Genomic DNA, 18,528 nt, shown 5'->3' on the forward strand with positions numbered 1-18,528 from the left:
TTCTCCTCCTCCTCCTCCTCCTCCTCTGTGTATGGTGTTCTGTCTTCTCCTCCTTTCTCCTCCTCCTCCTCCTCCTCTTCTGTGTATTGTGTTCTGTCTTCTCCTCCTCCTCCTCCTCTGTGTATGGTGTTCTGTCTTCTCCTTTCTCCTCCTCCTCCTCCTCTGTGTATGGTGTTCTGTCTTCTCCTTTCTCCTCCTCCTCCTCCTCTGTGTATGGTGTTCTATCTTCTCCTCCTTTCTCCTCCTCTCCTCCTCTTCTGTGTATTGTCTCCTTCTGTATTCCCCTCCTCCTCCTCCTCCTCTTCTGTGTATTGTGTTCTGTCTTCTCCTCCTCCTCCTCCTCTGTGTATGGTGTTCTGTCTTCTCCTTTCTCCTCCTCCTCCTCCTCTGTGTATGGTGTTCTGTCTTCTCTATCTCTCCTATGAACCTCAGACGTTTCTTACTTTCTTCCGTCCGTTCTAATGAGCGTCATCGGTGTGTGGGATGCGGCCTGCGTCTCCTAACTCCTGCGTCTCCTACCTCCTCCTTTGTGTGGGATGCGGCCTGCGTCCCCTAACTCCTGCGTCTCCTACCTCCTCCTTTGTGTGGGATGCGGCCTGCGTCTCCTAACTCCTGCGTCTCCTACCTCCTCCTTTGTGTGGGATGCGGCCTGCGTCTCCTAACTCCTGCGTCTCCTACCTCCTCCTTTGTGTGGGATGCGGCCTGCGTCTCCTAACTCCTGCGTCTCCTACCTCCTCCTTTGTGTGGGATGCGGCCTGCGTCTCCTACTCCTGCGTCTCCTACCTCCTCCTTTGTGTGGGATGCGGCCTGCGTCTCCTAACTCCTGCGTCTCCTACCTCCTCCTTTGTGTGGGATGCGGCCTGCGTCTCCTAACTCCTGCGTCTCCTACCTCCTCCTTTGTGTGGGATGCGGCCTGCGTCTCCTAACTCCTGCGTCTCCTACCTCCTCCTTTGTGTGGGATGCGGCCTGCGTCTCCTAACTCCTGCGTCTCCTACCTCCTCCTTTGTGTGGGATGCGGCCTGCGTCTCCTAACTCCTGCGTCTCCTACCTCCTCCTTTGTGTGGGATGCGGCCTGCGTCTCCTAACTCCTGCGTCTCCTACCTCCTCCTTTGTGTGGGATGCGGCCTGCGTCTCCTAACTCCTGCGTCTCCTACCTCCTCCTTTGTGTGGGATGCGTGCTGCATGTCCAAACTCCTCCTTTGTGGCTGTGGACAGGTGTCTAACTGAATGATGAATGGCCCTGTTTCTCCTCTATAATTGGCTCCTGGCTGTTTGGCTTTAGCCTGGCTGGATGTCTACTGGGCAGCCACCTCCATCTGTCAATCACAGACCTGCCGCCGCCCGCCTGGACCTCTGATAGCTATGCTAATGCCCGGCCCCTTCCTCCCATTGGCTGAACCCGTGCCGGTCCGGGCTCATCCATTAAAGCCGTGACAGTAATAATCTCCCCCCAAACACGGGGTTCCCGTGCGCTAAACGTTATTTGACCGTTGCTGTCACGTCGGCGCTGCCAGGCGCTCCGATGAGGTGATGGATGAGTCCGGCTCCGGCCCGCTCATTCATCACCTCCTGACTGGTGTTTGTGCGCCGCTTCAATAATCTAAAGGTTCCTCTGCTTTTGGACCAGCTTCCATTAACTTACATCTTGTCCATCACATTATTATTGGGACGACTCAGTTGTTTTTATTCACCTGTAAAAGAGGAAGTACACTGTAAAAAATCTGAATCTGACTAAGTGTATTTGTCTCATTTCTGTTCCAAATATCTGCTCACACTTAAACTCAGACAGAATCACCTCCAGAGGAACTGTTCAGGCAGAAAGAACTGATTTACAGACAATACATCTGGAAAATCGGATTTACACTCATCTGAACAACAGCCTTTTCACTTGTTCCATCGGCAGATTTTTTTTACTTAATTCAAACAAAAATCTTCCAATGGAACAAGTGAAAATGATCCTGTTCAGATTGAGGTTTTTGCAGTGTAAACTTTACTTGTATACGACACCACTCTGAAAGATGTGAAAGGATTCAGTTCTCCTCAGATCAGAAGTGTCTAAGTCTGGACCCCAGTCTGTGGAGCCGTCAGATCCAGGTGTTTGTGTTCTAACAGGCTCTGGGATCCAAAACAAGAAGGACTCATGTCAGAATACAGTTGGATATTATGGGATGGATACCAGTGCATTGGTTTGCTTGGTTCGCTTCTTCTCTTTGTTTCTAAAATGACTCACAGATGGTTTGGACTGAATTTATATCAACACTGATTGTCTTTTTTTCTCTGATTTTCACTGTTTTTTTTTTTCCCCACTGATTTTCACTTCCTGTAAATGTCTGTAAAATTTGTCCTGCTCTGACTGTAAATACTAATGTTCTTCCTCATGGAACCATCTACTGTCATCACATCTGACTGAGGAACAAACATCTACCATTAAACTACAGTCAAATATGGAGGTTTATCAACTAGATGGACATAAATATTGGGACACATCACCCAAAAACCACCTAAAAAATTACCCCCAAAACCACCAAAAACCACTTAATTACCTAAAAATCACCCAGTTTATTTTTTCTCTGACTGATTGTCACTGTTCTTCCTGTAAATGTCTGTAATATTTGTCCTGCTCTGGCTGTAAACACTAATGTTCTTCCTCGTGGAACCATCTACTTTCTTTTTTGTGTGTATTTTGTTCATTATGATGCTCTTTTTAATTTTTTGCTCATTTTGTTGCTTATTTTGTTTATTTTATAGATTTATTTATTTATTTTTGGCTGGCGGTTGTTTATTTTCTCATGTATTTTGTTCATTTTGTTGCATTTATTGTTCATCTGTTGGTGTATTTTATTCATCATGATCGTCTTTTCTTCATTTTGTTCAATTTTTTTTGCTTGTGTTGTTCATTTCAGTTCATTTTGATCCTTATTTTGTTCATTTTTATTCTTTTTTTTTTAATGTATTCTGTTCATTTTACTGATTTTGTTTTAACCATCTACTGTCATCACATCTGACTGAGGAACAAACATTTACAATTAAACTACAGTCAAATATGGAGGTTTATCAACTAGATGGACATAAATTAAGTAAAAAAAAAAAAAAGCAAGAAAATGAAAAAAAAACAGCCAAAGTAATCAATAAAATTGACAAAATAAATAAAAAAAAGACAAATAATAAGCGACAAGAACAAAATAAGACACAAACTGAATGAAATTGAAGGGGAAAAAATCCACACTTGGTTTTTTGATTATATATATTAAATACTAAATAAAATGAAAAAGATGTACAACATAATAAGTAACATGAAGGAAAAAAAGCAAAAAAAAGAAAAAAAGACCAAAATTAATAAAATAAGCAAGAAAATGAACAAAAACAGCCAAAGTAATCAATGCAAAATGAATAAGAAATTGACAAAAAAAATAATAAGCAACAAGAGCAATTTCTCTGCATATTATTTAGTTTTTTTCTCCATGACTGATTTTAAATGTTCTTCCTCTAAATGTAACATAATGAAATACTGATGTTTCTCAACTGTATGGACATAACTCTGTGGACACATCATGTCTCCAGCTGTCAGATGTCCAGTTCAGGAGGATCACACACACAAACATCAAGATTAATAATCAATAGGATATCTATCCCATAATATCAAGCTGTATTCTGACATTAGTCCTTATTGTTTTGGATCCCAGAGCCTGTTAGAACACAAACACCTGGATTCAACATGTCCACAGACTGGGGTCCGCAGACTGGGGTCCACATATGATTTCATTATGAACATGAGGAGAATGATATTCTTATCTTCAACACCCCCCCCACAAATAAATAAATAAGTAATCCCCCCCCGGTTTAAATACTATAGACCCTACTACACCATCGCTGAAATTATCCACCACTTGACATTTGCTCCATGTCCAATTACTGCAGATCTGAGGCTGAGCACATGTTTAATCAACATTCATGTCCCCCAGGGACACACAGGACGCTCTCCGCTTCACAGCCCGTCCACATTAGACCCAGTCGGACCACTTTAGACCCGCTCTGACCACATTAGACCTGGTCCCCTGGGCCCCGTTGGCAGGCCTCACTGTTTACCTTCCCTGACGGTGTCCTCCTCCTCCTGGGCCCCAAAGACCACATGGTACCTCAGACCACATCAGCTGTTCAGGGACGGTCTGCTGCTCAGGGACCAGGACACCCATCCAGCTAAGGTTAGGGGAGACCAGAACCACAACCAGGGTTAGGGTTAACCAGAACCACATCAAGAAACTGAGGATGTCATCGAAAATGGATGTCTAAAATGACTCATGATGGTTTGGACTAAATTTATATTAACATTAATTTTTTTTTTTTTTTTTTTTTTTTTTATCCATGGCAATGATTTAACAAAATTCTACGTCTAAATTTATAGAATATTCTTCATGCTCTTTTGTAATCACTCAAAAACCACTCTAAATCAAACAAAAACTACTCAAAGATCACCCAGAAATTACCCAAAACCACCTAAAAATCACCAAAACTTTAAAAAATCATCCAAAAACCACCAAAAATTACCTAAAAATCACTCAAAGCTGAGTGAATCAAACCCGTCAGATCAGCTGATCTGTGCATGAGGAAACTATGTGGACCCCAGTCTGCAGACCCCAGTCTGTGAACCCCAGTCTGCGGACCCCAGTCTGTGAACCCCAGTCTGCGGACCCCAGTCTGTGAACCCCAGTCTGTGAACCCCAGTCTGTGAACCCCAGTCTGTGGACCCCAGTCTGCAGACCCCAGTCTGCGGACCCCAGTCTGCGGACCCCAGTCTGCAGACCCCAGTCTGTGGACCCCAGTCTGTGAACCCCAGTCTGCGAACCCCAGTCTGTGGACCCCAGTCTGTGGACCCCAGTCTGCAGACCCCAGTCTGCGAAGCCCAGTCTGCGGACCCCAGTCTGCAGACCCCAGTCTGCGGACCCCAGTCTGCAGACCCCAGTCTGTGAACCCCAGTCTGTGAACCCCAGTCTGCGGACCCCAGTCTGTGGACCCCAGTCTGTGAACCCCAGTCTGCGGACCCCAGTCTGTGGACCCCAGTCTGCGAACCCCAGTCTGCGGACCCCAGTCTGTGGACCCCAGTCTGTGGACCCCAGTCTGCGGACCCCAGTCTGCGAACCCCAGTCTGCGGACCCCAGTCTGCGGACCCCAGTCTGCGGACCCCAGTCTGCGAACCCCAGTCTGTGGACCCCAGTCTGCGAACCCCAGTCTGCGGACCCCAGTCTGTGGACCCCAGTCTGTGGACCCCGGTCTGCGGACCCCAGTCTGTGGACCCCAGTCTGTGAACCCCGGTCTGCGGACCCCAGTCTGTGAACCCCAGTCTGCGAACCCCAGTCTGCGGACCCCAGTCTGCAGACCCCAGTCTGTGGACCCCAGTCTGCGGACCCCAGTCTGCAGACCCCAGTCTGTGGACCCCAGTCTGTGAACCCCAGTCTGCGGACCCCAGTCTGTGAACCCCAGTCTGCAGACCCCAGTCTGTGGACCCCAGTCTGTGAACCCCAGTCTGTGAACCCCAGTCTGTGGACCCCAGTCTGCAGACCCCAGTCTGCGGACCCCAGTCTGCGGACCCCAGTCTGCGGACCCCAGTCTGTGAACCCCAGTCTGTGAACCCCAGTCTGCGAACCCCAGTCTGTGGACCCCAGTCTGTGGACCCCAGTCTGCAGACCCCAGTCTGCGAAGCCCAGTCTGCGGACCCCAGTCTGCAGACCCCAGTCTGTGGACCCCAGTCTGCAGACCCCAGTCTGTGAACCCCAGTCTGCGGACCCCAGTCTGTGGACCCCAGTCTGTGAACCCCAGTCTGCGGACCCCAGTCTGCGGACCCCAGTCTGTGAACCCCAGTCTGTGGACCCCAGTCTGCGGACCCCAGTCTGCGGACCCCAGTCTGCGGACCCCAGTCTGTGAACCCCAGTCTGTGGACCCCAGTCTGCGGACCCCAGTCTGCGGACCCCAGTCTGCGGACCCCAGTCTGTGAACCCCAGTCTGTGAACCCCAGTCTGTGAACCCCAGTCTGCGGACCCCAGTCTGCGGACCCCAGTCTGTGAACCCCAGTCTGTGGACCCCAGTCTGCGGACCCCAGTCTGCGGACCCCAGTCTGCAGACCCCAGTCTGCGAACCCCAGTCTGTGGACACGTTGAATCCAGGTGTTTGTGTTCTAACAGGCTCTGGGATCCAAAACAGTAAGGACTAATGTCAGAATACAGTTTGATATTATGGGATAGATATCCTATTGATTATTAATCTTGATGTTTGTGTGTGTGATCCTCCTGAACTGGACATCTGACAGCTGGAGACATGATGTTTCCACAGAGCTATGTCCGTACAGCTGATAAACCTCCATATTTGACTGTAGTTTAATTGTAAATGTTTGTTCCTCAGTCAGATGTGATGACAGTAGATGGTTAAAACAAAATCAGTAAAATGAACAGAATACACTAAAAAAAAGAATAAAAATAAACAAAATAAGGATCAAAATGAACTAAAATGAACAACACAAGCAAAAAAAAGAACAAAATGAAGAAAAGACGATCATGATGAATAAAATACACCAACAGATGAACAGTTGGAGGTGATGACAGCAGATGGATCCATGAGGAAGAACAGTAGTATTTACAGTCAGAGCAGGACAAAGATCACACATTTACAGGAAGAACAGAGACAATGAGAGAAAAAAAGAAGATCAGTGTTGATCTAAATTCAGTCCAAACCATCTGTGAGTCATTTTACAAACAAAGAGAAGAACTGAACCCAAACGAACCACTGCACTGATATCTATCCCATAATATCAAACTGTATTCTGACACTAGTCCTTATTGTGTTGGATCCCAGAGCCTGTTAGAACACAAACACCTGCATTCAACGGAAACACAGACTGGGCTCCATGTGTGTGTGTTATGATCAGACTAACTCATTATTTTTAAACTAGGGCTGCGTATCTGCAAGAATCTGGTGATACGACACAAACCACAATACTAGGAGCACAATACAATATATCACGATATATCATGATACTGTTAAAAAGGCAATTTTTTGTTTGTTTCTTTTTTTTAATGATTATTTCCTTGAAGAATTGAATTCCAGCAGAAATCTGCACAAATACTAAACATTTTTATTTAGATCTAATGTTCTATCAGCAAATGTTCAAACTGTGTTCAAACTGAAATTCTGTTTTCCAGACATTCCAGTTTCAGATCCTGTTCAAATGTTCAGATTCTATTAGTGCACAACTAACATCAGAACAGGATTTGAGTTCAATCCAAACAAAGGAACCAACATTGTTGAATAAAAGAGTGTTAAAAATAATAAATAAGATATAAACAAAAAAACAAAAATGAGCTTCCGCAATATCTGCATTTGAATAAATACCTAAAAATATTCATACAGTATGTTTTAATATCGATACAGTAATGTGAAATGAAATATCGCGATATATTGCAGAAGTGGTGTTTTCTTACAGCCCTAGTGCAGACATATATGCATTCATTTGTGTAAATGTCCACATGTGTGTGTGCAGACAGACCCAGACTGGAGGCTGCTGTGGTGGAATTGCCAGATCGCTGATCAAACAGAGGATTCCATCTCTATGTATGTGTGGTGCACATTTAAGTCGACGTGTCAGCAGATGATGGATGACCAGGGGAATGCGCTGCATCCCTGAAGTCTTACACCAGCAGCCCCAACCCCCCCAACCCCCCCAACCCCCCCAAACCCCCATCCATCTGAGGCCCGGGCTCCCTCATCTGTCAGGAAAAAGCCATTTTCTGTGCACCGGTGCATGCTGCTGAAGGTTCCTGCATTTCTGGAGTAGAAAACAGAACGCAGGCTTAGTGTAGTGGTACAGCTGGACCTGGACCTGGACCTGGACCTGGACCTGGACCTGGACCTGAACCTGGACCTGGACCTGGACCTGGACAGGAAGGACTGGGACGAGGGTCTGGAGCCAGAGGATGGTCTGTCTGCTGTCAATATATCAGATGAACGAAACCACAACAGACAAGATGTAACAAAGAGCAAAAGGATGAACCCAGTGTGTGATGAAAGCAGAGGAACAGCAGAGAATGAGGACGAAAAGAGGAAACTGGACCAGACACACAAGAAAACAGACAGAGAGAAACGTCCAGGTAACCTGTGGACCAAGACAGTGACAGATGAAGCACCATCCAAACTACATGAAGGATCAAACCAAACGGACACCATGGAAAACAGGAAGAACCGAGGAAAAAGAAACAAATGGAAACGAAGCCAAAAGAAACACATGAAAAAAATGAAAAAAAAGGACTGCATGAAAAAAGAAGAAAAAAAAAGAAATATATGAAAAAAGACCAAAAAAAAGAAACGCATGGAAAAAAAAAACCCAAAGAAACACATGAGGTTTGACTGAAGTGAAAATGAACCAAACTGATATGAACCCATATCTGTGTGTGTGTGTGTGTGTGTGTGTGTGTGTGTGTGTGTGTAGGTGTATGTGTGTGTGTGTGTGTGTGTACAGCGTCATCATTAATCTCAGTCAGGCTGAGGCTCAGTCCAATCTGCATGACCAGGGCAGTGACAAATGCCACTGTTTGACGGGGGGGGGGGCATGTCTCCAGCTTCATTTGCCGTTCCTGTCACATCCATCACAGTCCAGCCTGTCCTGCACCGTCACAGGACATGAGACAGCGGTCATGGGACGGACACAGTGGACAGGACACGGCAGGAGGCGGAGTCTGAGTGTGTGTTTGTATGTTTACTCCAACAAATACACACAAACACACACTTCAGTCTGAGTGTGTGTTTGTGTGTTTACTCCAACAAATACACACAAACACACACTTCAGTCTGAGTGTGTGTTTGTATGTTTACTCCAACAAATACACACAAACACACACTTCAGTCTGAGTGTGTGTTTGTGTGTTTACTCCAACAAATACACACAAACACACACTTCAGTCTGAGTGTGTGTTTGTGTGTGTTTATTCCAACAAATACACACAAACACACACTTCAGTCTGAGTGTGTGTTTGTGTGTGTTTACTCCAACAAATACACACAAACACACACTTCAGTCTGAGTGTGTGTTTGTGTGTGTTTACTCCAACAAATACACACAAACACACACTTCAGTCTGAGTGTGTGTTTGTGTGTGTTTACTCCAACAAATACACACAAACACACACTTCAGTCTGAGTGTGTGTTTGTGTGTTTACTCCAACAAATACACACAAACACACACTTCAGTCTGAGTGTGTGTTTGTGTGTGTTTATTCCAACAAATACACACAAACACACACTTCAGTCTGAGTGTGTGTTTGTGTGTGTTTATTCCAACAAATACACACAAACACACACTTCAGTCTGAGTGTGTGTTTGTGTGTGTTTATTCCAACAAATACACACAAACACACACTTCAGTCTGAGTGTGTGTTTGTGTGTGTTTACTCCAACAAATACACACAAACACACACTTCAGTCTGAGTGTGTGTTTGTGTGTGTTTACTCCAACAATACACACAAACACACACTTCAGTCTGAGTGTGTGTTTGTGTGTGTTTACTCCAACAAATACACACAAACACACACTTCAGTCTGAGTGTGTGTTTGTGTGTGTTTACTCCAACAAATACACACAAACACACACTTCAGTCTGAGTGTGTGTTTGTGTGTGTTTACTCCAACAAATACACACAAACACACACTTCAGTCTGAGTGTGTGTTTGTGTGTTTACTCCAACAAATACACACAAACACACACTTCAGTCTGAGTGTGTGTTTGTGTGTGTTTATTCCAACAAATACACACAAACACACACTTCAGTCTGAGTGTGTGTTTGTGTGTGTTTACTCCAACAAATACACACAAACACACACTTCAGTCTGAGTGTGTGTTTGTGTGTGTTTACTCCAACAAATACACACAAACACACACTTCAGTCTGAGTGTGTGTTTGTGTGTTTACTCCAACAAATACACACAAACACACACTTCAGTCTGAGTGTGTGTTTGTGTGTGTTTATTCCAACAAATACACACAAACACACACTTCAGTCTGAGTGTGTGTTCTCCTTTTTCACTCATGAAACATGTTTGATTTGTACTTGATCAGCTGCGGACTGAGTTCAGGTGGTCCAGGTGGTCCAGGTCTAGGTCCAGGTCCAGGTGGTCCAGGTCTAGATCCAGGTCCAGGTGGTCCAGGTCTAGGTCCAGGTCCAGGTGGTCCATGGTGATGCACTGCTGCCCTCTGGTGGTCATTCTGCTGCAGCTCACTCCAACAACCAGGAGCCTCCAGCACTGAAGAACTGAAGAACCAACAGGGTCAGGGTTAGACCTGGTTCACCCCAGAACCCCCCCACTGTTCCATCAGTCTGATGGTCCATATACGTCCAAACAGCTGTTGGACTATGGAGAAGGAACCAGAACCACAAACATCTGATCTGGAATCAGCTGTTCTCTGATACCTGAGTAGAATCCATCTGTAGAGACGGAGAAGACCTGGACCAGACTCAGGTCAGGTCTGGATCTGGACCCACTGCTCTGAAGGTTCTGATGGGATCACGGATGGGACTCTGTCCAGTTTCATGGAGACCAGGTCCAGTCCATTATCTGGTCTCTGTATGGATGTGGGTCCGGGCTTTGGGGACCAGGTCCAGTCCATTATCTGGTCTCTGTATGGATGTGGGTCCAGGCTTTGGGGACCAGGTCCAGTCCTTTATCTAGTCTCTGTTGGATGTGGGTCCAGGCTTTGGGGACCAGGTCCAGTCCTTTATCTAGTCTCTGTTGGATGTGGTTCCAGGCTTTGGGGACCAGGTCCAGTCCTTTATCTAGTCTCTGTTGGATGTGGGTCCAGGCTTTGGGGACCAGGTCCAGTCCTTTATCTAGTCTCTGTTGGATGTGGGTCCAGGCTTTGGGGACCAGGTCCAGTCCATTATCTGGTCTCCAAAGTCTACAAACATTGATGATCCATGACGTTGATACTGATGTTCAGTCCAGTCCAGTCCAGTCCAGTCCAGTCCAGTTGTTCCTCCTCCTCCACAGGTGGGGGCGCTGTTCCAACAGTGCTGTGAGTTTATTTAAAGGTCCACCTGCAGTAGAACACAGACTGTCCACAGTCTGGGCTCATGTTCTACTGAAGCACATGGTCCTGAACAACGACAAATCCCATATGTATGATCCTTTTCTTCAAAATACGATCATTTTCAGTTTCTGGTCCGATCATTGGTCATTTCCATCTGACATCACTGCTCATGTTCCTCCTGAAGTTCTGACCCACAGGTGGAGCACACAGGAGGTTCTGACCCACACCTCAGCAGTGGGGGGGTGCATCATATGATGCTGACAGCTGTCTGACGCAGTGAGGTGGGTGGGGCTTGTGAATCCTGGCGTGGAGGCGGAGGTCTACCACTGACAGCAGTTTGAGAACAGGACTGGTCTGACTGGTCCAGGCGGCCCCTCGTCCCTTCGGACTGACTGGACACAGTCTGTGATGTGTCCATGGTTTGTCGTGTCCCAAAGGCTGATTCTTCTGCTCTGCTGTAAACAAAAATCTCACTTTCAGTTTGTCAACAAAAAAAAAAAAAAAAAAAGAAAACCACAGAAAACGCAGACAGAGCCCTGCTGTTTCCCAGTCTGAGTTTATTTGTTCTGTCTGATACTTTGTCTCAAATATTTTTAGATTCAAACATGCGTCCCAGAGGCCAAATGCGTCCGCGCCAAAGGTTCCAGTCCAGCCCCTGGGATGAAGTTACAAAGTGCAAAAAATTCCACAGATTCATGTTAGTGTGGGTTCCACATCCAGACCAGTCTGATCTACAGTCCAATAAGAACAGCAGAAGAACCCACACAGAAGAACCACTGCAGATTTACTACTGGGTTTGATGGAAAAATAATCTGACATTATGTCTGTAAATAATGACAACTGCAAATGTTTGTCTTTGTTTCAGTGCAAAAAAATCACATTAAATTGTGAAACTCTTTCCATTTCCAAACTCTCCTGTACCAATAAAATGTGACTAACCTGAACAAATGTGTCCAACCTGAAATGTCTGTATTAAATTCAGTCCAGTTTGAACTCTTTTCTTCCTGTTCCTCAGTGTTTAGTGTCTTTGGAGATCTGATCCAGAATGCACATGGACTAATGAGAAGTGGAGGAAGAAGACTGAGAAAATTACACTGATTTATCTGAAGAAATGTCCGTTTTTTCAGGTTATTCACATCTTTTTTGTTTGAATAGTTTATAAAAGTAAGTATTTTCATAATTTAATGGGTTTTTGCGCTAAAACCCAGACATAAATTGTCAGTCGTCATTTTTTCTAGTTCATTCTGTTCTTATTTGACTGGTTGGTCCACTGCAGATCAGATCAGGCTGAATGTGGAACCTGAAAGGACAGGAGTTTAGAACCCTGGAATAAACAGAAAAACTCACTGCAACACAGGTTTTTAATGTGGTTTCAGTTGTTTTTTATGAATTTTATATGAGTTCTATATTCGGATTTGGGTCAGCTGGTTTTAGTCTAATCATAATTGCTCTTATTATTGATCTTCATTGTTCATTGGTTGGTTGATGGGTTGGTCAGTGTTGCTCTGTGACGGTAGTTTCAGGTGTAGTTGTGTTCTCTGTGTGCTTCTTTAACTGGTCGGTGCATTAGTGCTGGATTAAGTGGACTGTTGTGAACCTGGACTACAGGATGTCCTCTGGACTGGGTCTAAATTTAGACTCAAACTGAGGCAGTTTAACCAGATTATTCTGCAGTTCTATTTATATGGAGTTCACCTCAAACTAAGACATTCAGGATTGAGAACATCTGCTGCACATCACACACATGGGTTAGACACAAACCTGATGTGGAGGCAGAGCTACACGTTTACATGGACTTCTATATGTTTATATGTGCTTTTATATACGTTTACATGTACTTTTAAACTTTTATATGTACTTTCATACTTTTATATGTATATTTATACATAGACATACATGTAAACATTCATGTACATACATAGACATAGACATACATTTACATTTACACACGTGCGTATATATGACCTTTACTGACACCTGCTGGTACATCACAGAACACATCTAACAGAGTGTGCGTGTTTGTGTTAAAGGAGCTGGAGACTTTCATGACCAATTTTTTCATCAAATCTGTCAGACTTCAGTCATATCCTCAGTATATGAATCCGTTAGTCTTTCTGTGATTACTCACCTGAATCTCTTGCATTATGGTGAACAGTTTTTTAGTTCCGTCCACCAGAAACAAAACCATGTGTTTACAAACAGAGCCAGGAGGGAACTCACCTGCAGCGGCAGCACCAGCCTCCGTTTCCCACAGTGCACATCGCAACAAAAAATTCCTCAGATTCCCAGTTCCCTCCTGGCTCTGAATGTAAACACATGGTTTTGTTTCTGGTGGATGGAACTGAGAAACTGTTCACTACGAGGGAAGAGATTCAGCTGAGGAATGACAGACAGACGAACAGACGAATGAGACTGAGGATGTGAGTGAGGAGGGACAGATTAGATGAACGGGTCACCAAAGTGTCCCGCACCTTTAAAGACAGTGAAGTTGCCTGGATGTGATGCTCTGGTTTCCTGGTTCTTCATCACACTGACCTGTGTGTGTGTGTGTGTGTGTGTGTGTGTGTGTGTGTGTGTGTGTGACGTAAAGGAGTTCACTTAAAGCCGGATTAACACTGAGCTGCACAGTGTGGTCCACACAGCACCAGTCACACACACACACACACACACACATGCCCAGGTGGTTTACAGTGGGCGGAGTGTGGAAGCTCCGCCTCCTACAGACCTGCACCATGGGACAGCCATGTGTGTCCAAGACAAACGGACATTTGGACTGTCCATGGAGTACATCTGAACTGATGGAATGGAAAGAGAGAAGAAACACTGAAGGAAGAGCTGAATGAATTAGATTTGTTTGTTTATTTATTTGTTAATTTATTGGACATTTCTCTGTGTGTGGTCCTCTGTGGTGGATGAACAGTCATGGGGGAGTGGACCATATTAGAACGACTCCTGGAGGCAGCAGTCCACCAACACTCTACTATGATAGGACGGTAAGGATGGATGGATGGATGGATGAATGGATAGATGAATGGATGGATGGATGGATGTCTTTCTGCCTGTCTGCCTGTCTGCCTGTCTGCCTGTCTGTCTGTCTGTCTGTCCTTTGTCCAGGTCTTGGTTCTTGTTGGTGGTTGTTCTTGGTTCAACTGGACTGGAATAAACTGAACTGGATTAGACTGGGCTGGACTGGACTGGTTTAACTCTTTTGAAAACATTCCATTCATCCAACAGTCTTTAGTCTGTCATCATGAACCCACTGATGTATTTACTGTAAACTTCTGAATCTGTTTTGGTTTTTAATGGAAGGTCATGCGTTGATGATGTCATAATGCAGAGACGCCTCTGTCCAATCAGTGTCTGCAGTGTTTACACGTCACAGTTCAGGATCCCTTCACCTGTTCTGGAACAACAGCTAAAAATAAATAGGACCATGTACCAGAGTCCAGCTTCTGTTATGGAATGGAAATGTAAAAAGGCCCAGTCCAGTCCAGTTCAGTCCAATCCAGTCCAGTTCATGCATGTGCAACGAAGGCAGAATTGATCAACAGACAAATGCCAGACCTGCTTCTGCGTTCCCATCCCTACTGTTGGATTTGATTGGTTTAAATTCCGTCTGTTTTGTGTTTCTCCTCAGGATCCTGCTGACGGTGGTGGTCATTTTCCGTATTCTGATCGTGGCCATAGTGGGAGAGACGGTGTACGAGGACGAGCAGTCCATGTTTGTGTGTAACACTTTACAGGTGGGCTGTCACCAGGCCTGTTACGACTCCACCTTCCCCATCTCACACATCCGCTTCTGGGTGTTCCAGATCATCCTGGTCTGCTGCCCCAGCCTCTGCTTCATCACATACTCTGTCCACCAGGCGTCCAAGCACAGGGACAGACCAGGGTCCATCCTCTACGTGGGTCTGGACCAAGACCAGGACCGCAGCAAGAAAACCAGAAACAGCACACCCAACGGGGTTCTGCAGAACAAGTCCAACAAGGAGGCGGAGCCAGACTGGACGGAGGTCAAGGACGTCCGCGGTTCGGTCAAGTCCAAACTGAGGAGGCAGGAGGGCATCTCCAGGTTCTACGTCATCCAGGTGGTGTTCCGGAACGTCCTGGAGGTGGGCTTCCTGCTGGGTCAGTACTTCCTGTTCGGCTTCAGCGTCCCCACCATGCTGGAGTGTGGGCGGTACCCCTGCGTGAAGGAGGTGGAGTGTTACGTGTCCAGACCCACGGAGAAGACGGTGTTCCTGGTGTTCATGTTCGCCGTCAGCGGGGTGTGTGTGGTTCTGAACCTGGCAGAACTGAACCACCTGGGCTGGAGGAAGATCAGAACCGCAGTGAGGGGGGTCCAAGCCCGCAGGAAGTCTGTTTATGAGATCCGGAACAAAGACCCGCCCAGAATGAGCGTCAACCACTTTGGACGGAACCGGTCTAACGACTCTGCGTATGTGTGAGTCTGGGCCGATTCTGGACTGACCCGGTCCAACGACTCTGTATGTGTGAGTCTGGGCCGGTTCTGGACTGACCCGGTCCAACGACTCTGTATGTGTGAGTCTGGGCCGGTTCTGGACTGACCCGGTCCAACGACTCTGTATGTGTGAGTCTGGACCGGTTCTGGACTGACCCGGTCCAACGACTCTGTATGTGTGAGTCTGGACCGGTTCTGGACTGACCCGGTCCAACGACTCTGTATGTGTGAGTCTGGGCCGGTTCTGGACTGACCCGGTCCAACGACTCTGTATGTGTGAGTCTGGGCCGGTTCTGGACTGACCCGGTCCAACGACTCTGTATGTGTGAGTCTGGACCGGTTCTGGACTGACCCGGTCCAACGACTCTGTATGTGTGAGTCTGGGCCGGTTCTGGACGGACAACACGTCCAGTAGAGGTGTTTGAAGGGGGTCTGGGGGTCTGGAGTAGACCACCTGGGTCACATAAGCTGAAGGTTATTGGACGACCTGTGGCAGTTACAGACGTGGTGTGGGTGTGTGTGTGTGTGTGTGTGTGTGTGTGTGTGTGTGTGTGTGTGTGTGTGTGTGTGAAACATCCGGCCCATAGAATGAATTAGTGAAAAGCAAAAATTACACTGAAGATTTGAACAGTCCCCAGTTTTCCTTTAGGGTCCATATGCAGCCCTGCTTTAGTCTGAGGTGGGTCTCATCAGTCAAATACTATCAGAAAAACTGACAAATAATGACAATTCCAAAGTTTTCTTCTGTTTTAGTGTAAAAAAAAAAAAAAAAAAAGTGTAATTCCATGAAAATGTTTGAATTTACAAACTAGCCTTTCACAAAAAATATGACAAACTAGAAATGTCTTCAGAGAAGGTAAGTGCAATGTTACCAATATTCTGCCAGTTAGTAAAATATTTTGTGTATTTTGCAGATGTGTTGTGATCTGTACAGTGTAATGCACATTTACAAATGATAAGCAGAGGCAGAATAGAATTAAACTTGTACTTATTTTTCTTCATAAATTTCATTTTTTTCATGGTTTTTCATATTATTCACATTTAAAAGGACAGTTTATAGATGTAAATGTTTCCATAATGTAATTTGACTTTTTCACTATAAAACATATTGAAGTGTTTGGAGTTGTCATTATTTATATTCAGGTTTTGCACACACGTCACATGATCACATGGTTTCCTGTTTACGACGCCATATTGGTGGGTAAGCTTTCCTTGGATCGTCCAGTTGCCCATTGTTGGTGATGTTTCTCCTTTTTCCTGTGTAGATCTACAATAACATAAAGCTTTAAGCAGTGTTACCATGGTAGCCACATGTGTTGCGGTTGGTTGCAATAGATGAGTTTCATGTGACGTATGCATACATTCAGTCTGGGAGGAGGAAGTCACATCGAGTTCATAGTGTGTTAAAGGATGGACCTTCTAAACTCCTGTTAAAGGATGGACCTGCTAAACTCCTGTTAAAGGATGGACCTGTTAAACTCCTGTTAAAGGATGGACCTGCTAAACTCCTGTTAAAGGATGGACCTGTTAAACTCCTGTTAAAGGATGGACCTGCTAAACTCCTGTTAAAGGATGGACCTGCTAAACTCCTGTTAAAGGATGGACCTGTTAAACTCCTGTTAAAGGATGGACCTTCTAAACTCCTGTTAAAGGATGGACCTGCTAAACTCCTGTTAAAGGATGGACCTGCTAAACCCCTGTTAAAGGATGGACCTGCTAAACTCCTGTTAAAGGATGGACCTGCTAAACTCCTGTTAAAGGATGGACCTGCTAAACTCCTGTTAAAGGATGGACCTGCTAAACTCCTGTTAAAGGATGGACCTGCTAAACTCCTGTGTGCCGTCTATTCCTTCTCTTTCACCAGTATCAGTTCTGACCGCTGGGTTCCACTGGTGGCAGCGCTGGTTCTGTTTAGAGTTATTACTGCGGTTAGCCTAGCTTCTCAGTATAGTTAGCCTAGCTTCTCAGTATAGTTAGCCTAGCTTCTCAGCATAGTTAGCCTAGCTTCTCAGTATAGTTAGCCTAGCTTCTCAGTACAGTAGCCTAGCTTCTCAGTACAGTTAGCCTAGCTTCTCAGTATAGTTAGCCTAGCTTCTCAGTATAGTTAGCCTAGCTTCTCAGCATAGTTAGCCTAGCTTCTCAGTACAGTTAGCCTAGCTTCTCAGTATAGTTAGCCTAGCTTCTCAGTACAGTTAGCCTAGCTTCTCAGTACAGTTAGCCTAGCTTCTCAGTATAGTTAGGCCTGCGTGCCTGTTGCCTTAGCGGTGTGTAAAAACAGAACAGTCCTCAGGTGGTCCGGTGCCTGCAGACCCTTTAAAACCTCCAGGAGGACTTCCCCTGGACCATCACCTACAGACACAGTGCTTGTGGATCTACCTGCTCCCTTTGAGTTTCCTCAGCTGGGTGAGGCAGATGGGAAGTGGGCGGAGCTATGGCGGGTGACACCGCTGAGTTCAGCTGGAGCCGGTGACAATACTGCCCCCCCCCCCCCCCCCGTCTGTGCCGGCTGCTTTAACTATGGACAGCCTTCCAATGAGGTCCAGTCACATGATGCAGATGGGGCGGGGCTTTAGGACAGGACAGTTGATGTGAGCGTTTCCAGTGAACATGTGGGCTGTTCACCAGGTCAGAGCCTGCAGGTGTACGGCTGATGGGAGCCGGCTGGAGCTGGGAACACTGGTTTGACCTCCCAGCTGAGCGCATCACTGTTGGTAGTGAACATGTGAACTATGTGTGGAGCCTTTATCCCAGCAGACAGACTCACAAATAAAACACACAAACACCAGTCCACAGAAGAACACCAGATAAACAACAGTTCAGACTTTCTGGATCCAGATAGCGTGCCGACCAATATGGCGGTGTAAACAACAATCACATGACCAGTGATGTCAGCTGCATGTCCTCAGTATTATTCTGTTATTATTTTACTGGTCCGGCCCCCCTGCAGATTATATTGGGGTGGGGTGGGGGGGTGGAGCCTGTTCCCACATGAACTGTCTGT

General features: G+C 45.9%; 2 protein-coding genes across 2 annotated transcripts in view; both read left to right on the forward strand.

Annotated features, from left to right (window-relative positions):
• The first annotated feature begins 13,797 nt into the window (after positions 1 to 13,797).
• LOC115415206 (gap junction delta-2 protein-like) lies at positions 13,798 to 15,524 on the forward strand. The gene is made up of 2 exons (XM_030128707.1): positions 13,798 to 14,058; positions 14,703 to 15,524. Exons 1-2 carry the CDS (start codon positions 13,988 to 13,990, stop codon positions 15,511 to 15,513), a joined length of 882 nt encoding a protein of 293 aa, XP_029984567.1. The 5' UTR covers positions 13,798 to 13,987; the 3' UTR covers positions 15,514 to 15,524.
• Positions 15,525 to 16,027: 503 nt separating this feature from the next.
• The window catches only part of LOC115414910 (gamma-aminobutyric acid receptor subunit rho-1-like), a 44,031-nt gene continuing 41,530 nt past the window's right edge, over positions 16,028 to 18,528 (forward strand). The window contains exon 1 of the mRNA XM_030128272.1: positions 16,028 to 16,034. The gene's annotated coding sequence lies outside the window, so the exon portion shown is untranslated. The remainder of the gene's footprint in view (positions 16,035 to 18,528) is intronic.

Source organism: Sphaeramia orbicularis, chromosome 24 (genome assembly GCF_902148855.1).
Source record: "Sphaeramia orbicularis chromosome 24, fSphaOr1.1, whole genome shotgun sequence".
In the NCBI taxonomy this organism is placed as follows: Eukaryota; Metazoa; Chordata; class Actinopteri; order Kurtiformes; family Apogonidae; genus Sphaeramia; species Sphaeramia orbicularis.

Bases quoted from the DNA above. Each gene is read 5' to 3' on its own strand.
- LOC115415206 (XM_030128707.1), top strand. From the start codon at position 13,988: ATGGGGGAGTGGACCATATTAGAACGACTCCTGGAGGCAGCAGTCCAC. The intron at 14,059-14,702 runs GTAAGGATGGAT...GTTTCTCCTCAG, and splicing joins CACTCTACTATGATAGGACG to GATCCTGCTGACGGTGGTGG.